At 41.1% G+C, this 21502-nt stretch overlaps 1 protein-coding gene across 10 annotated transcripts in view; it reads right to left on the bottom strand.

Annotated features, from left to right (window-relative positions):
- Positions 1-20167, bottom strand: part of CAPRIN2 (caprin family member 2) — a 48985-nt gene extending 28818 nt beyond the window's left edge. For 6 of the 10 annotated variants that reach the window (XM_044229054.1, XM_044229057.1, XM_044229060.1 and 3 more), the window contains exons 1-4: positions 19996-20165; positions 18607-18872; positions 16201-16263; positions 3863-3949 (exon numbers count right to left, since the gene is read on the bottom strand). In XM_044229054.1, coding sequence (XP_044084989.1) covers positions 3863-3949; positions 16201-16263; positions 18607-18858 — 402 coding nt within the window. In that variant the 5' untranslated portion in view covers positions 18859-18872; positions 19996-20165. Of the gene's footprint in view, positions 1-3862; positions 3950-5450; positions 5516-16200; positions 16264-18606; positions 18873-19893; positions 19905-19995 lie in introns of those variants that run through there. The other 4 variants (XM_044229059.1, XM_044229056.1, XM_044229055.1 and 1 more) reach the window with 4 other exon arrangements.
- Between the last annotated feature and the right edge of the window lie 1335 nt (positions 20168-21502).

The raw sequence follows: 21502 nt of genomic DNA, 5'->3' as shown, positions 1-21502 counted from the left end.
TTCATTATGGCATTATTAATTCTTTTCTAGGAGGTATGAAAGTCACTTAATAAATTTAATTTGTGCTACTACCAAGGACAAGAGACAGTAAGTAAAGGTGAAATTCTGAGAATGAGAAATGGACTGGTTGGGGTTATGTGGGCTAGGATATTTTCAGGATGGCAAAGGCTCAAAAATGCCTTCTCCAAGACCTCAATATGGACTTACCCAAATAACATTTACCACAACTACAGGATTCCCCATTTCTGCTTGAGAGGAGGAAAGAGAATAGAGGGGGCAATTCTAGTTCTCCAAGACAGTGAGATTCTTCTGGGATAATTTCATGATGGTACAAGGAAAAGCAACTGACACAGAGGGCATCTTCAAGTTTATATCCTATGATTACCTCAGAACTGTTCTTAGCCATTCCCTAGGCTGTAATAAATGTTCTTACAGGCTCAGGATACCCTGAACTTCCCCTATCAAAGTACCTATTACATTAAATGGTTACCTTTTATTTAGATGTATCTCCATTAGGTTTCAGATCTGTGATGACAGGGACTATATCTCTGTTGTTTACCAATATGTATCAATAGTGCCCAGCAGAGAGCCTGACAGATCACAGGACCTCAAGTATTTTTTGAATCAATCAAGTGCCAAGAAAGTATGTTGTTTCCTACACCATAATCGGGAAACTACGGACAACAGACTATTTCTCCTTATTTCTATAGAAACTAAGAAATCAGGATACATTTTCTTCTCTTCTTTCAGCTGAGGACTGATTTGTAAAGAAGGAAGATCACCTGAAGTAGACCACTATAGACAAATCATATGGAATAATAAAATTTATCTTCTGATTCCTCTTAGAATGATAAATCTCCACCAATGGACAGAGCTCATGTCATGAAGACAGATACAGCTGGGAAGAAAAGAAAGGCTTCCAAATTTAGTTTGAAGGGATAGAAAATGTTATACACTGCAAAACTGACTCCCATAAAAAGAGATATGACAAAAGAAAAACTCTAGTAAAAGTCCAAAAATTACTATGCTGGAAGGTAACTGGCAAGCAGCTTTAAGGCATGTTCCAATGTACTTTAACACCTCACCTAAAGTGAAAGTAAACCCACAGTATAAATGAGAAAAAAAATAACCTAATGGTTATCAATATAATTTGGTGAACTGGTAACTACCTCTAGACAAGAGCAGTGGAAGAACATGTATATAGAAAGATACTATATCCTAATATAAAGAACATGGTACTTAGGAGCAAAAAATAGAGCCCTATACTCACTCTACCATTAACTGGCAATATGATTTTTACCTTTTGTTCTTAGCATCACATTTCTTACCTATAAAATGGCACTATAATGTATCTATTTCCTAGGTTCTAAAAAAATCAAGTGAACTTATATTAAGTACCTGGTACATGAGAAGTGTTTTTTTAAAAATTTAAATCTAAAAATTTTAAAAACCACCATACTTTGAAAAAATAAACACCTGAATAAAAAACTAAAATTATCAAATAACTTCAAGTAAAGAGAGGTAATAGAAAATTTTAAGTATTACAAAAGTAAACTTCCAAACATCCAACCAGAGAAAAGAGATGAAATATTCACTTATAGTGAAGTGGGTCAAAACTAAATAAACCTAACATGGGAAGGGTAATCATACATGTATAAGAAAAAACTTGATTTAAAAGTAGTATTTAGGGGTGCCTGAGTGACTCAGTGGGTTAAAACCTCTGCCTTTGGCTCAGGTCATGGTCTCAGGGTTCTGGGATCAAGCCCCACATCGGGGTCTCTGCTCAGCGGGGAGCCTGCTTCTCTATCAATCTGTCTAATCTCTGTCTATCAAATAAATAAATAAAAACCTTTAAAAAATAAAAATAAAAGTAGTATCTAAAATAGCCTACAAATATTTAAGTAACTGTGGAATTCAAAGAAAGTACTAAAATTAAGTGATAAATGAGTAAACTTGAGTTAAAATACACTATGGTTGGCACCATAGTATCACCTTAGACTTTTTTTAATTTATTATTTTATCTTTTTTTTTTTTAAGATTTTAAGATTTTATTTGAGAGAGAATGAGATCAAGAGAGAGAGCATGAGAATGGGAGGGTCAAAAGAAGAGGCAGACTCCCTGCTGAACAGAGAGCCTGATGCAGGACTGGATCCCAGGACTCCAGGATCATGACCTGAGCCAAAGGCAGTCACTTAACCAACTGAGCCATGTAGGCGCCCATTAGACTTTTTTTTTTTAAGTAGGGTCCTCCCCCAATGTGGGGCTTGAACTCACCACCCTATGATCAAGAAAGAGGCTCTTTTCAACTGAGCCACCTATGTGCCCCAATCTTAAACTTGCATTAGCAGAATTATCCAGAAAACAGAAGGTAATGCCTCTGTATCCGGCTACTCCACATTTACACACTACCTTCTGAAAGTTAAGTCAAACATCCAGAGAAAGCAAGGATATTACAAGGACTGAGATGGTAGATGTCTTCAGCCTAGAAATTATTATGTTAGCTTTTTTTGTTTTGGAGGTTTTTTGATGCCAGAGGATAAAAAAGAGAATTTTAGTTTACCACACAAGAAGAAAATATCCAGGGGCACCCAGGTGGCTCTGTCAGTTAAGCATCTGACTTTGGCTCAGGTCATGACTTCAGGGTCCTGGGATCCGGCCCTGCATTAAGCTCTCCACTCTTCCCAGAATCTGCTTATTTCTCTCCCTGCTCGTATTGTCTCTGTCTCTCTCTCAAAATAAATAAAATAGCCTACAAATATTTAAGTAACTGTGGAATTCACAGAAAGTACTATCTTAGGGAGTATGCTCCCCACCACAGAACTGAATTTACAAAAAAAATTTCCTTAATTGTTAAAACATGATCTCTGAAGGGCCTTTTAATACAATTCTAAAGCAGCTTAGAATACCTCATTAATGAATGCTTAAGTCTTCATATTAATTACTTCATATTAATTACTAACTAAATCTGTCAGAGATAAAAATTTCAACTGCCAACACAAAGAATATATCAAGCTGCAAAACCAGACTCTTAACAAAAATCACAAATCTTCCTGGTATTAACTATCATGGTCTCAAGAAAAGGTTTACCAATTGTGTTTCCTAATATGTTAAATAATGCTAAACTTATAAGCATATGCTACATAAATTTATAAACCTATATTCTAAAATCTATTCCATAGAACTGACTGGGTGGCTCAGTCGGCTAAGTGTCTAACTCCTGACTTCAGCTCAGGTCATGATCTCAAGCCTGTTTATATTATCCCTCTTCCTCTGCCCCTTCCTCTCCCTCTTACTTTTCTAAAAAAATAAATGAATAAAAATAAAAAAGAAGGGGCGCCTGGGTGGCTCAGTGGGTTAAGCCTCTGCTTTCAGCTCAGGTCATGATCTCAGGGTCCTGGGATCGAGCCCCGCATCAGGCTCTCTGCTCAGCGGAGAGCCTGCTTCCTCCTCTCTCTGCCTGCTACTTGTGATCTCTCCCTCTGTCACATAAATAAAAAAATAAAATCTAAAAAAATAATAAAAAAATTAAAAAGGACTGCTTAAAAATAAATAAATAAAATCTTGCTCATAAATGTATCCATTAAATAGCTGTTATTACCCTTCTCAATGGTTGCCATACACCACAGTGAATACATATTTAGAGAACTAATACTTTATTCATGGTATCTCATATTCAGATACCATTTGTCTTTTCTTGAGATTCCAGAAATCTGGAAACAGTAATTCTTCATTAGCTATTGTCAATCCCAATAAAATAACAGCAGGAATTAGATGGATGATAACTGAACATCATTAATGGACACTAATATTCTCCTCAAGATCAATACAGTGGTTTCAGAAAAAGCAAAGAAAACATACTCACATCTTGGCTCAGTCCAGAAAAGGTTTTCTGAAGTTCCTTGGCAAATTCTAAGTTATGTAATACTTCTTCATATTTTTCTACCGCTTCCTACCAAATAGGATAAGAAAACATCAATTCTGTTAACTTCTAAGTACCAGTATGTCAGAATCTAAGTGTTCCTATAAAAATAATAGAGAAGACTTAAAACTTTATGAACTAGCCCATTTACTATATATACTCAAAAAAGCAGGAAGGAGATAGAGCATTTAATAGAAGTTATATATAAAGTTAAATTTAAAAATTCAGTTTTTAGGGGTGCCTATGTGGCTCCATCAGTTAAGTGTCTGACTCTTGGTTTTGGCTCAGGTTATGGCCTCAGGGTTGTCAGACTGAGCCTCTGCTTGAGATTCTCTCTCCCCCTCTGCCCCTCACCCCTCCGAATAAAGAATCTAAAAATTAAATATAAAAATTCAATTTTTAAAAAGACTTTATCCATTTATTTGATACAGAGAGAGGAAGCACAAGCAGGTGGAACACGCAGAGGGACAGGGAGAAGCAGGTTCCCTGCTGAGCAGAGAGCCTGACATGGGGCTTGACCCTAGGACTCTGGGATCACAACCTGAGTCAAAGGCAGAGGCTTAACTGAATTACCCAAGTGCCCTAAAATTTCAATTTTTATACCAAAAATCTGAGCTATAATAACAGAGCTGAAGCTGAGTTCCTATATATAAGGTATAAAGTCACAGAGACCTGTTGTTCTTAGGAGCAATAAGCCATCAGAATTCCTGTCAATATTGATTCACTACTCAAATACAGTACACAAGAAGCCTAGTGAGGATCACACAGATGAATAAGCAACTTCAAAAAATCGGAGGCGCCTGGGTGGCTCAGTCAGTTGATCATGCAACTCTCAGGTTTGGCTCAGGTCATGATCTCATGGGTCACGGGATTAAGCCCCATGTTGGGCTCCACACTCAGCAGGGAGCTTGAATATTCTCTTCCTCTACCCACTGCCAAATGCAGGCACTCTCCCTCTCTCTCAAATAGTTTCCCAAGGAAAAAAAAAAAGAAATTTATTCTATGGTAGAAAAGATTTGTAAACAATTACCTGTAACAGACAAAACTAAGTACTGTAACAGAAATATTATAAATTTAAGGGTTTTTTTAAGACTTCATAGATGAACAAAAAAAGATTTCATTGGTGAACAAAGTTGGTAATTAGAAAAAGTGTAGATTTTTTAATGGGACTTTAACTGAAATCTATATGGAAGAACAATAATATGCAACAGAAGAAGATAGGGAAATTGTCTAGCCACATAAAAGATATATTTTAAGGGCGCCTGGGTGGCTCAGTCATTAAGTGTCTGCCTTCGGCTCAGGTCATGGTCCCAGGGTCCTAGGACTGGGTTCCACACTGGGCTCCCTGCTCAGCAGGAAGCCTGCTTCTCCCTCCCCTCCCGCACTTATGTTCCCTCTCTCGCAGTGTCTCTGTCAAATAAATAAATAAAATCTTTTTTTAAAAAATTTTTTAAGTCTTCATAAATACAGTATTCCACTTATAGCTATCTACCCAAAAGAAATGAAAACATTTGTCCACATAAAGACTTACATGCAAATTTGTATAGCAGCATATTCCTGATGGCCCCAAATAAAAACAATCCAAATATCCAGCAACTGGTAAACGGATAAACAAAATGTGGTATAACCATTCAAAGGAACACTCATCAGCAATAAGAAACGAATTACTGATACATGCTATACAAAAGGTGAACCTCAAGAACAATGCTAAGTCAAAAAAACCATGTGGGAAAGACTATCTTATAGAAAGATCCAGAAAAGAAACTTAGAGTTAGAAAGCAAGTAAGGACACAAAAAGGAACTTGGAGGGGTCACCGAAGTGTTTGAAAACTGGACTATCATGAAGTTGCATACTCTACAAATTTACTAGAAATCATCCACATACACAATTAAAATGGGTTAATTTTATGTACGTGATACTTCAAAAACCTGTTTTAACATAGTCTAATAATACTAAGTATTTTAAGATTTTATTTATTGAGGCACCTGGGTGGCTCAGTGGGTTGGGCCTCTGCCTTCAGCTCAGGTCATGGTCTCGGGGTCCTGGGATTGAGCCCCCAATCGGGCTCTCTGCTCAGCGGGGAGTCTGCTTTCCCCTCTCTCTCTGCCTGCCTCTCTGCCTATTTGTAATCTCTATCAAATGAATAAATAAAATCTTTAAAAAAAAAAAAAAGATTTTATTTATTTATTTGACAGAGAGAGGGAGCATGAGCAGAGGGGAGGAACAAAGGGAGAGGGAGAAGCAGACTCCCCACTGAGCAGGGAGCCCCCCACACCGCCCGGGGCTCCATCCCAGGGCCCTGGGATCATGATCCCAGCCAAATGCAGATGCTTAACCAAATGAATCACCCAGGTGCCCTGATCTTTACAAAGATACAGAACAGTAAGAACTCCTATGATACTACCAGTATTAGCATAGATTAGTAAAATCATTTTGGAAGAGTATAGCATTTTTATATTATGAAGTTAACTACAGGCATACTCTGCAGTCCAGGATAGGTATATAACCTGAAAAAACCTTGCCTTTGTGTCTCAGTAACAAGTGTTAAGATTGCTCAAAGTAGAAGATGGTCTACTTACAAAACTACTACTGAGTAAAGCAATTTAATTACTTTCATTAACATAAAAATCCTAAACTTAATGAATGAAAAAGGCAAACTGCAGAACATATAATAAGATAACATTTATTGGGGCGCCTGGGTGGCTCAGTGGGTTAAGCCGCTGCCTTCGGCTCGGGTCATGATCTCAGGTTCCTGGGATCGAGTCCCGCATCGGGCTCTCTGCTCAGCAGGGAGCCTACTTCCTCCTCTTTCTCTCTCTACCTGCCTCTCTGCCTGCTTGTGATCTCTCTCTGTCATATAAATAAATAAAATCTTTTAAAAAATAAATAAATAACATTTATTGAAAGATACAAGAGGGTGCCTAGGTGGCTCAGTCATTAGGCGTCTGCCTTCTGCTCAGGTCATGTCCCGAGTCCTGGGATCGAGTCCCACATCAGGCTCCTTACTCAGCAGGAAGCCCGCTTCTCCCTCTCCCACTCCCTCTGCTCGTGTCCCCTCTCTCGCTGTCTCTCTCTGTGTCAAATAAATCAACTCTTTAAAAAATAAATAAGTAAATAAAAGATAGAAGAGAGCAATTCTGACAGATTCAGGGCAACAAACAAGTACTATTAAAATAAACCAAGGAGGGGTGCCTGGGTGGCTCAGTGGGTTAAGCCTCTGCCTTTGGCTCAGGTCATGATCTCAGGGTCCTGGGATTGAGCCCCACATCCAGCTCTTTGCTAAGCGAGAAGCCTGCTTCTCTCTCTCTCTCTGCCTGCCTCTCCGCCTACTTGTGATCTCTCTCTGTCAAATAAATAAATAAAATCTTTAAAAATAAATAAATAAATAAATAAACCAAGGAAATGGTGATAGAGAGTTTAGAGTCAGGCTACAGCAAAGATAAAGGACTGTAAGGAGCTTCAGTGGTGCTAGTAACGTACTGCTGGAGTTGAGTGGTGGATTCTGATGCCTGCTTTATGGTGCAATATAACCTATGTACAGCACTTCGTTGGGATCATGTTTCACAATAAAAACAATGAAGAAGCATTCCAACTACTGAGCCAAGAATGCACAGACAACACAATCAGTATACATCCCTCAGAGGTATGTTAAAACCAGAAGGGAATATACTCCCCACCCCCCGCAATATTTATCCTAAATGGTATTAACTTTGATTCAAGAAAAGCAGCATCAGATAGAACTATCTCAACTTTCCATTATCCAATGTGATCCATCCTTTCTTCCTCCCTTTCCCTGTTTACTGGAGAAGATACCCTTCTACCTGTGCCCTGGATCCTTTTCACTTATGCTTTCATAAGAAATCTTACTCTGTGATTCCCGTTTAAAAATCTTTTAAAGAGAGTTTTTCCCTCTCAGCTGATGCTTAAACCAGCATTTTAAAAAGTTCAAGTCTCCCCCAGCTTAAATTAGAAAAATAAAAGTGCCTTTTTGGCAACCACCTCCTTCCAGTCTCAGAAAAATTTCAAAAACGTCTACACAGTCCATTTCCTCTTCAGCCCTAATCAATCTGGACTCTGTTTCCACCATTCTACCAGAATTGTCTTGGTCAAAATCAGCAATATCAATCCACCTTTCAAACCTACAGATCTTTTATAGCTCTTGTTTTGGTTTACTTCTCAGAAGACTTCAAGATGAAGTCATCCTCTGGCTTTACAAACATCTGCTTTTAATAACACTACACTTCCATTCTTCTCCCATTTCTCCAGCTATTTACCAGTAATTTTTCTATTACCTTCTCTCACCTCAGTTTTTAGCATTTATGAAATAAACAGGACCTACATCAGAGAGATGTTGGGCAACTCAAATGATTTCATAATTTATAAATCACTCAAAATGATGCCTGACCCCTAAGGTAAGTTCACTAGAAGTATTTTTAGCCTTTATTATTCAAACATCAAGTATCAATAATCCTAGGCTCTTTTCCTTTCTATATTCTCACCCAAGACAGTCTCATCTTTTCTCATGGTTTTAATTAGCAGCCATACAGATGACAAATCTGTAGACTAAACTCTGTGCTCCAGTGCACCTGGGTGGCTCAGTTGTTAAGCGTCTGCCTTCAGCTCAGATCATGAGCCCAGGGTCCTGGGGATCCAGCCCTGCTCACCCAGAAGCCTGCTTTTCCCTCTCCCACTCCCCCTGCTTGAGTTCCCTCTCTCACAGTGTCTCTGACATAAATAAATAAAATCTTTAAAAAAAAAAAAATCCTCTGTGCTTCAAACCTGTATCTTAAATACTACACATCAACCCTTAATGTTTCACAGGCACATTAAAATCAACCATCCAAAATTGAGCTCTTTATCCTAGCCTCCCAGTGTTTCCAGGCAGTGTTCTTCTCCCCCAGTGTTTCCAGGCCCAACAAATGGTTTTTGCCATTAATCCAAGTGTTCGAGCCAGAAACCCGGAAACCATTCTTGGTTCTTCCCTCTACTCCTACATCCGGTCACCAAGCTATGTTAATTCTACCTCTCAAATCTAGCTGCTTTACTCAAACCCCTCTGCTGCTGCCTTGGTACCAGCAAGATACCTATAGCCTCAGACCCAGACTACAGTCAACCTTTATCTGGTCTCCTTACACCCACACTTACCATCTCTAAACCATTATTCATGCTACAAAGTTATTTCCTTTAATTATAAATCTGTAGTCATGCTCTGCTTAAAACCTATCCATATCATTTCTAATAACCTTAAGAAAAAGCACAAAGTCTTCTAAATGGCAAACAAAGATGTACACGTGGCTTCCCCCCTCTAACTACATTACTCAATCCATATTGCCTTTCTTTCCAGTTTCCTAAAAAGGCTCTTTGTAAAAACATTCTTTTCCTACTCAGGCCCTCGACACATGCTGGCATCTGCCTAGCCTGCTCTTCCTCCTTTCCCATTTTAATTTGCTAAGTCCTATTCATTTTTTAGGTCTTAACTAAAGCACTTCTTTCTCAAGGAAGCTGTCCTCAATTCTCCAAACTAGGTTAGATTCCTCATTATAATCCATTATCACTCTGTACTTCACCCTAACATCCATCACATTTGTATTTACTTATTCCCCACCTCTCTTTTCCAGCACACTATATCCATGAAGTCAAGGATCACATTTGCCCCTTAGGTTATATCCCTCACATTAAGCACAGAAACTCCCAGCAAAATACTTAATGTATTATTGCTGAAATAATAAAAGGAAGTTCAGAACATGATTATAGCCTCAAATATGCTAAAGATTCTAAACAGAATTTTTAAAATTTTGAACAAAATTATATTCTAAGACTTTGGTTTCAAAACCAAAAAAAGAGAAGGGCACTAGTGGGAATAGGACTGGTGAACTGAAAAGGAAGGTCTCAAGACAAGGATATTAATTAGGAAGGCTACATAACATTTGGGTGGTGTGCCTGGAATAGGCCAGTTGCTGTGGGACTACAAAGCAGAAGAGATTCCATATTATTTAATGAGTTTTGCATTATGCAGTAAATTTAACACAGGATCAGAGTTTAGCAACTAGAGATGAGTACCAAACCCTAATTCTTTAAAAATAAAAACTTCAATGAAGCTGAAAGTGCCCCTTGCTATTTGCTCACTCACTACTTGAATCTCACTTCTCCATTTCAAACCCAGGCTGAAACAAAATAGACATTAAAGTTGTTAAGTGGGACTCTAAAAAAACCTCATTAAGACGATCTTCTCAGGGCGCCTGGGTGGCTTAGTGGGTTAAGCCTCTGCCTTTGGCTCAGGTCATGGTCTCAGGGTCCTAGGATGAGCCCCGCATTGGGCTCTCTGCTCTGCGGGGAGCCTGCTCCCCACCCCACCCCACCCCGCCTCTCTGCCTACTTGAGATCTCTTATCTGTCAAATGAATAAATAAAATCTTATTTTTAAAAAAAAGACCATCTTCTTACTAGGTGCCTGGGTGGCTCAGTCAGTTAAACCCAGAACTTCAGCTCTGGTCATGATCCCATGGTCAGGGATTGAGACCCACAGGCTGCTCCTTGCTCAGCAGGGAGTCAGCTTCTTCCCCCCCCCCCCCCAGCTCAAGCGCGGCTGCCTACACCAGCTCCCTCTCCTGGTCTTAAATAAATAAAATCTTAAAAACACAATCTTCTCATTGTTTCAAAGGAAAAATCTAGGTTTATGCTAAAAATCTGAATGAAATCTTTTAGTCTTTAGCTTAGTCTTGACAGGTTACTTCAAAGTTACTACCAAAAAACATTATAATAGCCATGCAGATCACAGACAGCTGTGATATTAAAAACACACATTGGGTTAAAGAAGAAATATAAATTGAAATTACAAATTTCTAGCCTATAATACTGAAAATACAGTATCCAACTTATAGCTGAAGCAATGCTTGAAGGAAAATTCCCAGCCTTAAATGCAGGCCAATGGGGGAAAAAAGGAAACAAAGGAATTAAGCACTCAATTCAAAGTTAGAAAATGAAGCAAATAAACCGAAAAAAAGCAGAAAGATAAAAGGAGTAGAAGAGAAAAACTAAACCCAGACTCCAGCTTTAAAAAAACAAAAAACTAGCTAAATTAAAACAGAACCACACAAAACTAGAAATAAACAGAAAGTACCATAGACTTATACCAAAAATTACTTTGCCCCAAACTGTGCAAAAAAATTTTTTAAACTGCATGAAATAAGTGATTTCCAAAGAAAAGTTTTGAGAAGTTGACTCCAAAAAAAAAGAAAAAAGCTTATCAATTTCAAAAAAAAAAAAAAAAAAGAGTGAGAGAGAGAAATAGAGAATATTTTCAAATACCTCCCACCCAGAAAAAGAACCAGGCTCAGAGTTTCAAAGAACAATTCAATCCCTAGGGACACCTGTGTGGCTCAGGCTGTTGAGAACAATTCAATCCTTAAAGACAACGTATCATGGAAACACTGACATGGTATTTAAAAAGGAAACAGCGGATGAACAGCTGAAGCAGGGAAGACAGACTTTTAGAGCAGTGAAACTATTTTACATAATATTGTAATGGTGGATACATGCCATTATACATTTGTCAAAAATCCACAGAATGTACAAAATTATGAGCTAAACCCTAACGTAAACTATGGACTTGAGATGTGTCAATTTAAGTTCAATTACAACATACGTTACTACTCTCGTAAGGAATGCTGATGGCAGAGGAGGCAGTGCACATATGGGATCAACGGCTGTAACTCTAACTTTCTGTTCAGGGTTGCTTAAACACTCAAAAAATAGTCTATTAAAAAAAGAAAAGGGCAAGAATTAAGTCCCCAAAAGCATCTATAGCTAAGCTAAATTGTATAGAAAATGGAGGAAGAGAAGGAGGCAAGGACTGCTTGCTTATCGAGACAAAGTCTGGACAGATACATAATCTACTAGGAATCATTACAATAGTTCTCCCTTATCCACTGGGGATATGTTCCAAGACCCCAACAGATGCCTGAAACCAGATAGTACTGAACCTCATATATTTTATTTATTTATTTGACAGAGAGATCAGAAGTAGGCAGAGAGGCAGGAGGGGGTGGGCGGGTGGGTAGCAGGCTCCCCGCTGAGCAGAGAGCCCGATGAGCCACCCAGGCCCTCCAGTACTGAACCTCACATATACTTTTTCTTTACCTATACATACATTCCTACAATGAAATTTATAAATCAGGCACAGTACAAATTAACAATAAAATAGGACAATTGTAACAATATATAGTAACAAGGGATGCCTGGGTGGCTCAGTCAATTAAGCAACTGCCTTCAGCTCAGATCATGATCCCGGAGTCCCAGGATCAAATCCCACATCAGGCTCGGTGCTCAGTGGTGAGTCTGCTTCTCCCTCCGCCCTTCCCCCCCTACTCATGCTTGCACACACACTCACAAGTAAATAGAATCTTCAAAAAATAGATAAAAAATATTTCCTAATTTCTGGGGTGCCTGGGTGGCTCAGTGGGTTAAGGCCTCTGCCTTCAGCTCAGGTCATGATCCCAGGGTCCTAGGATCGAGCCCCGCATCGGGCTCTCTGCTCAGCGAAGAGCCTGCTTCCCCACTCTCTCTCTGCCTATCTCTCTGCCTACTTGTGATCTCTGTCAAATAAATAAATAAAAATCTTTAAAAAAAAAAAAATTTCCTAATTTCTGAACTATGTGAATTATTACCAACTTTAAAACTTAGTTAATAAAGGAATTTGTGATCATTTAAATAAGATCAAGCTATCCACTAACCTATTTGACAAAACTGGGAATTGGGAACCTTATCTAAGGGATATGATCATAACTCTGAGCCCAATACTTTATGTTCATCCTTTTGCACGTGCTGATGCATATACTGTTTGCCGCCCATCGTGAAACCCTGGAGCCAAACCACAAACTCCTGGACCGGCCCCTAGGTATGTTCTAACTGCCACACAGTTCACTGCCCCCTTTCAGCCGGAAGCAGCCAGAAAGGTCATGGTCCCATTCCCTAACACACAGTGAAGGTTACTATTTCAGGGAGAGGATCAGTGAGGGACAGGTGAGGCTAGGTAGGGAGAGATACAGAGGGGGCTATGTGATCAGGCTCACTGAAACCCCAAAATATGGAGGTACGGAGAAACCAGAGGTAAGAGGACAAATCTGACCACGCTGCCCTAGGTGTGTGGGTGGGTGATAATCACCTGTAACCAACAAAGATAATCAGTCCCTAAAAAGGAAGTAAGCCATTGAAGGTGTTACCAATAGAGATGTTAAAAGGCTTTAAGTTCCTGGGTTAGCTTTCCATATAGAAGACCAACCCTAAAGGCATATATTTGACAACCCTGTTGGGACCCCTCTCACTTAGAGCTTCTTCTCTATCTTCACTTAATAAATTTCTATCACTTTACTCACACACACACACACACACACACACATACACACAAAAGGAAACAAAAACTTAGAACTTTGTAATTAAATACTACACTGCTGATGGCAGTTTTCTGAGGAGTCAGATAACAAATTTTTCTTCTTCCCATTTACCCACATTTTCTAAATTTCTACCTCAAATATACATTGCTTGTATGAGATATTAGTTCTCAAAAGTACTGCAAACTGTATGCTTAATTATCTCTAAAAACCTAATATTCAATCATTTTATATTTAGTAAATCTAGACATAGTATTTTACATGTCTACTTTATGCTCTAAACTATCCTAAGTACTAGGAAAACAACAACAGACAGAATCTCTACGTTTAATGGACCTATATTTTCAGAGAAAGAGAAACAAAATAAACTTTACAGTTGGTGAGAGAAGCAAGGCAGGGCACCTGGGTGGCTCAGTCAGGTAAGCATCTGACTCCTGATTTTGAGTCAGGTCATGATCTCAAGGTCATGGGATGGAGCCCCGAGTAGGCTCTACACTCAGTGCAGGGTCTGCTTAAGTCTCTCTCCCACTTTCCCTCTGTCCCTCCCCCCACTCTAACGCTCATTTTCTCTCTCTCAAATAAACAATCTTAAAAAAACAAAGTCCTAATGAGTCTGAATGGGGGAATGGAGGTATTGTGTTGTCAGGAAAAGCCTTACTGAGATGACCTTCAAATGAAAAGGTGAAGAAGGTGAAAACTGAGCCATTTAGACATCTGGGGAAAAAGCACCCCAGGCACTAGGAACAGCATGTGCAAAAGCCCTGAAGCAGAAGCGTGCCTGGATGTTTGAGGAACAGTAAGAAGGCCAGCATGTGCAAGAGCCCTGAAGCAGAAGCGTGCCTGGATGTTTGAGGAACAGTAAGAAGGCCAGAGTAGCTGGAATGAAGTTAGTAAGGGATGGAAGCACAAAAAAGACAATAAAGACGTGAAAGGAAATAGGGAGCATCTTTCATAGGACTTTATTGGCCACAGTAAGGACATTTTGCCACCATATTGGGAGCCAATGGCGACCTGAACAGAGGAATGTCCAACTGACTTGCATCTGAATAGATTACTGAAGTTACCATGTTGAGAACAGACTTGGAGAAAGAGCAGAAATAGAAAAACCTGTGAGGAAGCTATTACAGAAATGTAGATGAAAGATGATGTGGCCTAGACCGGATGGCAGAAGTGAAATTTGAGAAATGGCCAGTTTCTGGATTTACCTTGAAGGTAGAACTGACCTTGCTAATAGGCTAGATGTGTGGTATCAGGAGAAAGATGAGAAATTCCCCAAGGTTTTTGGCCAACTCCGTCCTTCTAGTTTCTCAAGCCATTAACTGACATCACTAAGATTAGAGGAGGAACAGGTCAGGGTGAAGTCAGGAGATGCCAAATAGGCCACTGAACACAGGAATCTGAGGACTTATCTATTGGCAGTGTAAATTTGGCAGTTATCAGCACGCAACTCGAGAATTCAAAGCGAATACTAATAGGGACACCGGGGTGGCTCAGTCGGTTAAGCAGCTGCCTTCAGCGCAGGTCATGATCCCAGGGTCCTGGGATTGAGACCCACATCAGGCTCCCTGCTCAGCTTCTCCCTCTGACAGCCTCTCCCCATGCTTCTGCCTGCCTGCTCGCTCGCTCGCTCTCCCTCTCTCTGACAAAACAAAAAAAACTTTAAAAAAAGTACTATTAAAAAGAAAACCAAAGTGACTACTAGAGAAGCAACATGTAGCTATGAAGACAGTAATAAAAGACTGAGATCAGAGTTTGCCTGGCTGGAAGTCAGAAATATAGCTTATCCTTGACATTAAGAGCTACCAAGAGAACCACCTACTTCCCTAACCCTAACCCTCTTATTTCCCAAAAATCACATACTACTCTAACAGAACACTTCCTTCAAGGATATTTACACAAAGAAGAGTATTATCACTTTAAAAATTATTGAACACACCATGACTACTTGAAAACAAGGCTATGTTGAAATGCTGGATGTCCAGCTAAGTCCTCTCACCAGCTATGTGACCACATCATTCTCGCAGCTCACACAATTCAAATCTGTGCCTCAGCGAAATTATAATTTACTACATTACAAAAATTCTAGGCCAGTGAAGAGGAGTCAAGATGGCAAGGGAAAAGACCTTCAATGCCAGTATCCGTGATACACAACCAAAAATTTTAATTAAAAAAGATGAAGACAACAGATCTACAAACTAGATCAAATAACTTAATTTTGTCCCTTCTTAGCCAAGAGATATGACCAGGCAAACATCAATTAAGCACTTTTTAAAAATTCCAAATTGCACAAACTTTCATGACATTAGATAAACTTGCAGTTACCAGGTATACCCTAAACAATATTTTTAAAAGTTGCAAATATTTTATAGTAAGGTTTAAAAAAGAAAAAGGCCAGATAGCAGATAAACGTGCCTCCTGAGAGGTGACATAGCAATCTAGAAAAATAGGGAGAAAACACAAAAGGACTTAAGGGGAAGCAAAAGGAGAAAACCTATGCAAGCTAGAATAAATATTCTTTGACATTTTACAGCAGAGAGATGACCCCTTTAGAATAAATCAGTGAACAGTGGAAAATTAGTCTTGCCTCCAACTTCTCCTTCAGTCCACACCAGCAAAAGTTTAAATCCATAGGCTCTTAGTGATGGTCTACATTTTCACTCTTAAATTAACAACCCACACCCCCATTCATACCACACTCCCATTCTGCTAGTGCAAAAGAAGTCTGTAAGATCTCATAAAGACAGTCTTTTGAAAAATCCAGTTGATTTTCTTCACTGGTCTTATCAAATATTTGGTCTCACCAAACCCATTTAAAGTTTTATTAAGAAAAAAAACAAACAAAAACAAAAAACAAAACCAGCAAGTGTGACTGAAGGATCATAAACCACTTACCAACTGGTCTGGATTAAGTTGCTCCCCATTTTTCAGGCGATCCTTATAGTCTTCCAGTTTGAGCTATAAAAGAGAAACGTATATCTATTATAGTCCGATATAAAACTCTGAAGAATGAAATAACACACTGCTTCTTATGAAAACAAAGTTCTTGAAGTAAGCTATTAATCTGTAAGATATAGTTTACTGTATGTAAGGCAAGCAGCAATTGTAGGTAAGGTTCGTCACAGAAAATATACTACACACAATCAACATTAATTGGAATTAGAAAGGTTAAGCAATAGTAAAACTCTTTTCTCTTCATGGCCCCTATTTTTTTTTTTTAAGATTTTATTTATTAGACAGAGATCGCAAGTAGGCAGAGAGGCAGGCAGAGAGAGAGGAGGAAGCAGGCTCCCCGCCGAGCAGAGAGCCCGATGCAGGGCCCGATCCCAGTACCCTGGGATCATGACCCACGCCCAAGGCAGAGGCTTTAACCCACTGAGCCACCCAGGTGTCCCCATGGCCCCTATTTATAATCAGACTACTTAACACAGAGGACTTAATAGTCAATCCTATGCCCCTAACCCAGTGGTGCTCAATCAGGGACAATTTTGACCCTCAGGGATCTACACAAGTGTCTAGAGATTATTTTTGGTCCTCACTACTTGGAGGATGGAAAGGAGGTAGAGAGGGCTACTGGCATCTTGTGGGTAGAAGCCAGGGATGCTGCAAATCATCCTACAATCCAGAGGATAGCCCCTCCCCCGACCAACAAAATTATCTGGCACAAAATGTCAATGGCATTTAGGCTGAGAAATTCTGCTCCAACCTCATGCTTGAAGTAGTAGTTACTTGTTGAATTATGTGGCATTTATCTAATAGCAAACTTTTTTTTTTTAAGATTCTGTTTACTTATTTGACAGACAGAGATCACAAGTGGGGGGGCAGGCTCCCCGCTGAGCAGAGAGCCCAATGCAGGGCTCAATCCCAGGACCCTGGGATCATGACCTGAGCCCAAGGCAGAGGCTTTAATCCACTGCACCACCACCCAGGCGCCCCTCCAATAACAAACTTCTTAATGGAGTATAGAATGTAAAAGGTATTTTCTCTAGCATTATAAATAGCCTTAATTCAAAGCTCTTTTTCATATTAAATTTGATTATTTCAGTACACAACAAATGGCATTTATTGTCCCATAATAATGACAGGACCCACTTATGGTATTCTAAAAGCAATATTTAGGCTCCTCCCATACTGGCTTCACAGCTTTAAAGTACTTTCCCAGAAGCTTGAAATGAAAGCATTAGTACTGGCCAGATAAGCATTCAAAATTAATAAGAAGTACTACAGTTAAGCTAGAGAGTATGAGTTAGTATTCACGTAGTTTCTCTGCCTGGGGAGGAAGACATTAATGAGTCTCCATCAACACATCCTGCTTTGAATAGATCCTGCTTTGACTAGTTTCCCATAGTGGCAGGGAATTTGTGCTGACCCACGCAAGCTCACCTTATCACACTTGCAATCAGCTGCGTAACTGCGTGCATTCAAAAGACAACTGGTGAGAGCTAGGGCTACAGAGAAACTATTAGTAAATGGCCTTCTTCACTATCTTCACTACCTTGGGGTGGGGGAAGGAAAAGAAACAGTCAACTAGACTTAATTTCTTCACACTCCATTAAAGCAACTTTCCTAAGGTTGAACTAGTCATAGAATAAAAATATGTAAGAGTTCCCAGGTTCAGATAGTCACTCACTCACCTTACTATCATAAGCAAAAGAGAATCATGACACAACAAAGCAACGTGCAGTACTGTTTCATAGGCTACATGACTCAGGAAACAAGCAATGAGTTGGATTCTTTACATCAGCATTTGCTGTAACGTTAGACTGATTAAAGGAGTCTCTTTATAAGGCTTTCTACAATGTTTCACCTACCAATCTTGAAGGATCACCTAGCAACACAAAAACTAGTACTAAAACATTTTCTGGCACTACCATCGCTGAAGCTTCCAAAGACTGCAGCAGCTATACTGCAATATCAACTGCTGCAGAAAGTCACAGGGAAAACAAGCTAAAAAAAAAAAAAATCAGGCTATTACTTAACTATGAAAAGAAACATTAATACTATACTCAAAGAATTAATCTGACATCAAGTTGCTAGCTCTTCAAGTATTTCAACAGCAGCATACATCATAATTTTACTATGAAGAGTATCTGTATTTAGTTGTGCTGAAAAGGCAAACAGAAAATGTTTAATATACCTAATATTTAACCTGCTTTTATGTTTTCAGCCACCTAAATTCCAAGGTTAGTTACATCTTTTATGAAAGAGTAACTGTGAGCCCTGACAGAAAGCAAAAACATCAGTTCCCTGACCCTTATTAAAGATGGTACATATACGGGGATGGGAGGTGGAGAAAGTTACCTTTTTTTTCTCGATGTTTCTAATTTTGTGTTTAAGGCATATGAGTCCATTATCAATATATGTCTCATATGCTTGAGAAGGAGAGGCAGCAGAACTGAGAGCAGACTGCAAGGGGCTCATGGCCCTCTGGCTTTCCCCATGCTGACTGTGGTTCACTTGAGGCTTGGCTGACTTCATATTCCCCTCTCTTCCCTCCTCTGAACGGCCTGAAGGTGACTGGTAACCAAAAGGAGATGAAGAGAGTTGCACCATTGAAACAGATGAAGCTGAAGAAAGGAGGAAAAAAGTCAGATATAAAAGCAAATTCAGAGTAGAGGAATACACAGAAGCTTTAACTTCCCTGTGAAGTCTAGACCCAATCCCTCAAAATTCTTTTCCACAGAAGTGAGCTCAAAACACAGTTATGCATTAGGTACTGTGTCTCCATTTCACTACTTTTCAGGCGATTAGGCCAAGCACTAGCGCCTTTATGTAGGCAAAATCTACAATACAGAGGATGTTTCCAGAAATTCAACTTTCCACAGAGGGAGAACTGCTAATCAAGCAATGGCTTCAGAGCTCCTCTTTTCTCGTAAGGGCAATCCACATTCTGAATAATTTCTATGGTCAAATGATGACACACAAAAAATAAGTTCTCCCTATTTGAAACCTTAGGCAGTCTTTCAAATCTCTTTACATTATCCCTCACCACTAGCCCCAAGCCCAATCAGAACGCCATTTAAGAGAACATCCCGAACACACAATTCTTTTAAAGCCTCATTCACGAACTCAAGAGTGGCTTCTTGAGCAAGACCCCGAACTTCCTTTCACTTGTTCTGGGGCCTACAAGGCAAGTCCGTCACCATGGACATTTGTAGCGAGTTACTTGCAAGTGCCCCGGGTTGGTTTTCCTTTCCGTTAAGCCATAACCATTCACACCACACCAGGGTAAAGACTCCTCCTCGCGAGCCTTACACCGCCCTGGTCCGTGGTCCTCACACGCCCCCCACCCCCCGCGCATTCCCTTCCGGAGCACCCCCCAAACCAAGGGCATAACAGGCCCCTTGCAGGCCAGCGCTGGTCCTCAGTCCCCGCAGAGGCAGGCGTGACAGTCGCCTCAACGGGGCGCCACTTCAGCGCCCCGAGGGCACCGACCCCCGCCCTTCCCTCAGCCTTCCAGACGCCAAGGCACCAGGCTGGAGCCGCTTCTGCAGGTGCCTCTGGGGAGGTCGACCTGGAAGAAAACGTACTGGCCACCTGCCCTCGACGGCCCCGCCCCGAGGATGCCGAGCCGCCCTTCCACCTCACCGCCGCCGCGGTCACCCAGCTCTGCCCACCCTGGCCGGGGAGGGGCTGGGGGTGCCGCCTCCCCACGCCGAGTCGACCCAGGCCGCCGCAGCTCGGCTTCACCTCCGCAGGCCGCCGAGGCCGCTGCCGCTGCCGCAGCCCGGGCCCGCCTTCGAAAGCCGGCGGGAGCCAGGAGAGCTGCGGAGGTGGACCGGCGCCACCCCGCACTTGCGTCTCCTCCTCCCGCCTCCTCCCTCTCTCCTCCCTGTCCTCGCTGGCGGCGTCTGCGGCGCCCGCCCAGCGCTCCGCCGACTCAGCCGCTCTCGCCCAGGCCCGCCCTTTCCGCCGCGCGGGGCTTATATAGGCGCGCCCCGCCCCCATCCGCCGGCACGCGCATCCTCGGGCCGCCCAGGCACCGCCTCCTTCCGGTGCTCCAGTCCCCGCCGCCGCCGCGGGTTTCTCTCAGCCGGGGAGGGCGTTTGTTCCAGCCGCGGCTGCGGCGGGAACTCGGTCGCGAGAGGGCGCGTTCTCCCCGCAATTGCGCAGATTGCGGGGGGCCCCCGGTGGGCCCGGAGTGTCGCCGAGAGCCAAGCGGCGGTAGACCCAGCAGCCCTGCCCGACCTTGCTGATTGCATGCGGTAACTACTGGATGTGCGACCTTGCACAGGTGATTCCGATCTTCGGAAAAGGGCGGTGCGCCCTTCGTGGAATTGCCAGTGAAACGAGCTTGAGCCTCTGGGGGTTTAGGTGCGCATTCTTGAAATGCTGGCGTGCCTTTGCCCTCTCAGATTCCGTCCTTCGCAGTAGAATGGGGCGGGGGGGGTGGATCACTGTTTCTTCAGAAAGGACTCAGCCTGTGAGAGCAGAATGCCCCGAATCAACACTGCTGTAAGAACGGAGTGAGACTCCGCGCAGCCCTCGATATAAGATTATGTTTATTTAGGCTATGTCATTTGCTGCTTTGGATCTTTTGGCGCTCAGAGAAAAGACTGATAAAAATCCTGGTAAGGTTGCATAAAGTTAACAGAAAAAGCTGGAAATACACGGGCGTTTCTCATACCAAACAAATTGGGAGGGGGGGAGAACACCCAGCAACATCTGGGCCCCAAATTGTGTCCCTCTGTTATACCACATCGAATTTATTTAGGTCCTGTCCCTGAGGCTCTGATAAAATTTTCTGAGAGCAGCAAGAAAAGAAGAGAGAAACATCAAAAATATAATCAAGGAAACAGTGGTCCAGTTTAAAAAGTGTCAGCCAAGCCCACACAAAAATTATCGTGATTTTTAACATTTCTTGATAGAGTATTTTGCCACTTACTACTATCTGTGTTCTCTTCACTCCCTCCTGAAGTAATGTACCTGAATGTTGCATTTTTGGCTTTGAATCTCTGAATCCCATATGTGACCTTGAGGGTAAAACAAATATTAAACTGTCCCTATTTGTTTCATTGTCTGTAACTAGAGAGAACAGAAGCTGCTGAACATGAAACAAAAAAACTGGACATGGTTTTTAAAAAGATGTGAAGGACACACTTTTGGATCAATGAGAAGGCACAAATTACAGCACAGGTTATGACTGTTGTAGCCTGAACTAATAAATAAGAATGGTATTTCAGTCATATTAATCATG

The sequence above is a fragment of the Neovison vison genome, chromosome 12 (genome assembly GCF_020171115.1).
Source record: "Neovison vison isolate M4711 chromosome 12, ASM_NN_V1, whole genome shotgun sequence".
Lineage (NCBI taxonomy): Eukaryota > Metazoa > Chordata > Mammalia > Carnivora > Mustelidae > Neogale > Neogale vison.
Note: the sequence above shows the minus strand (reverse complement) of the source record. Positions and strands in the feature narration are given on the sequence as shown.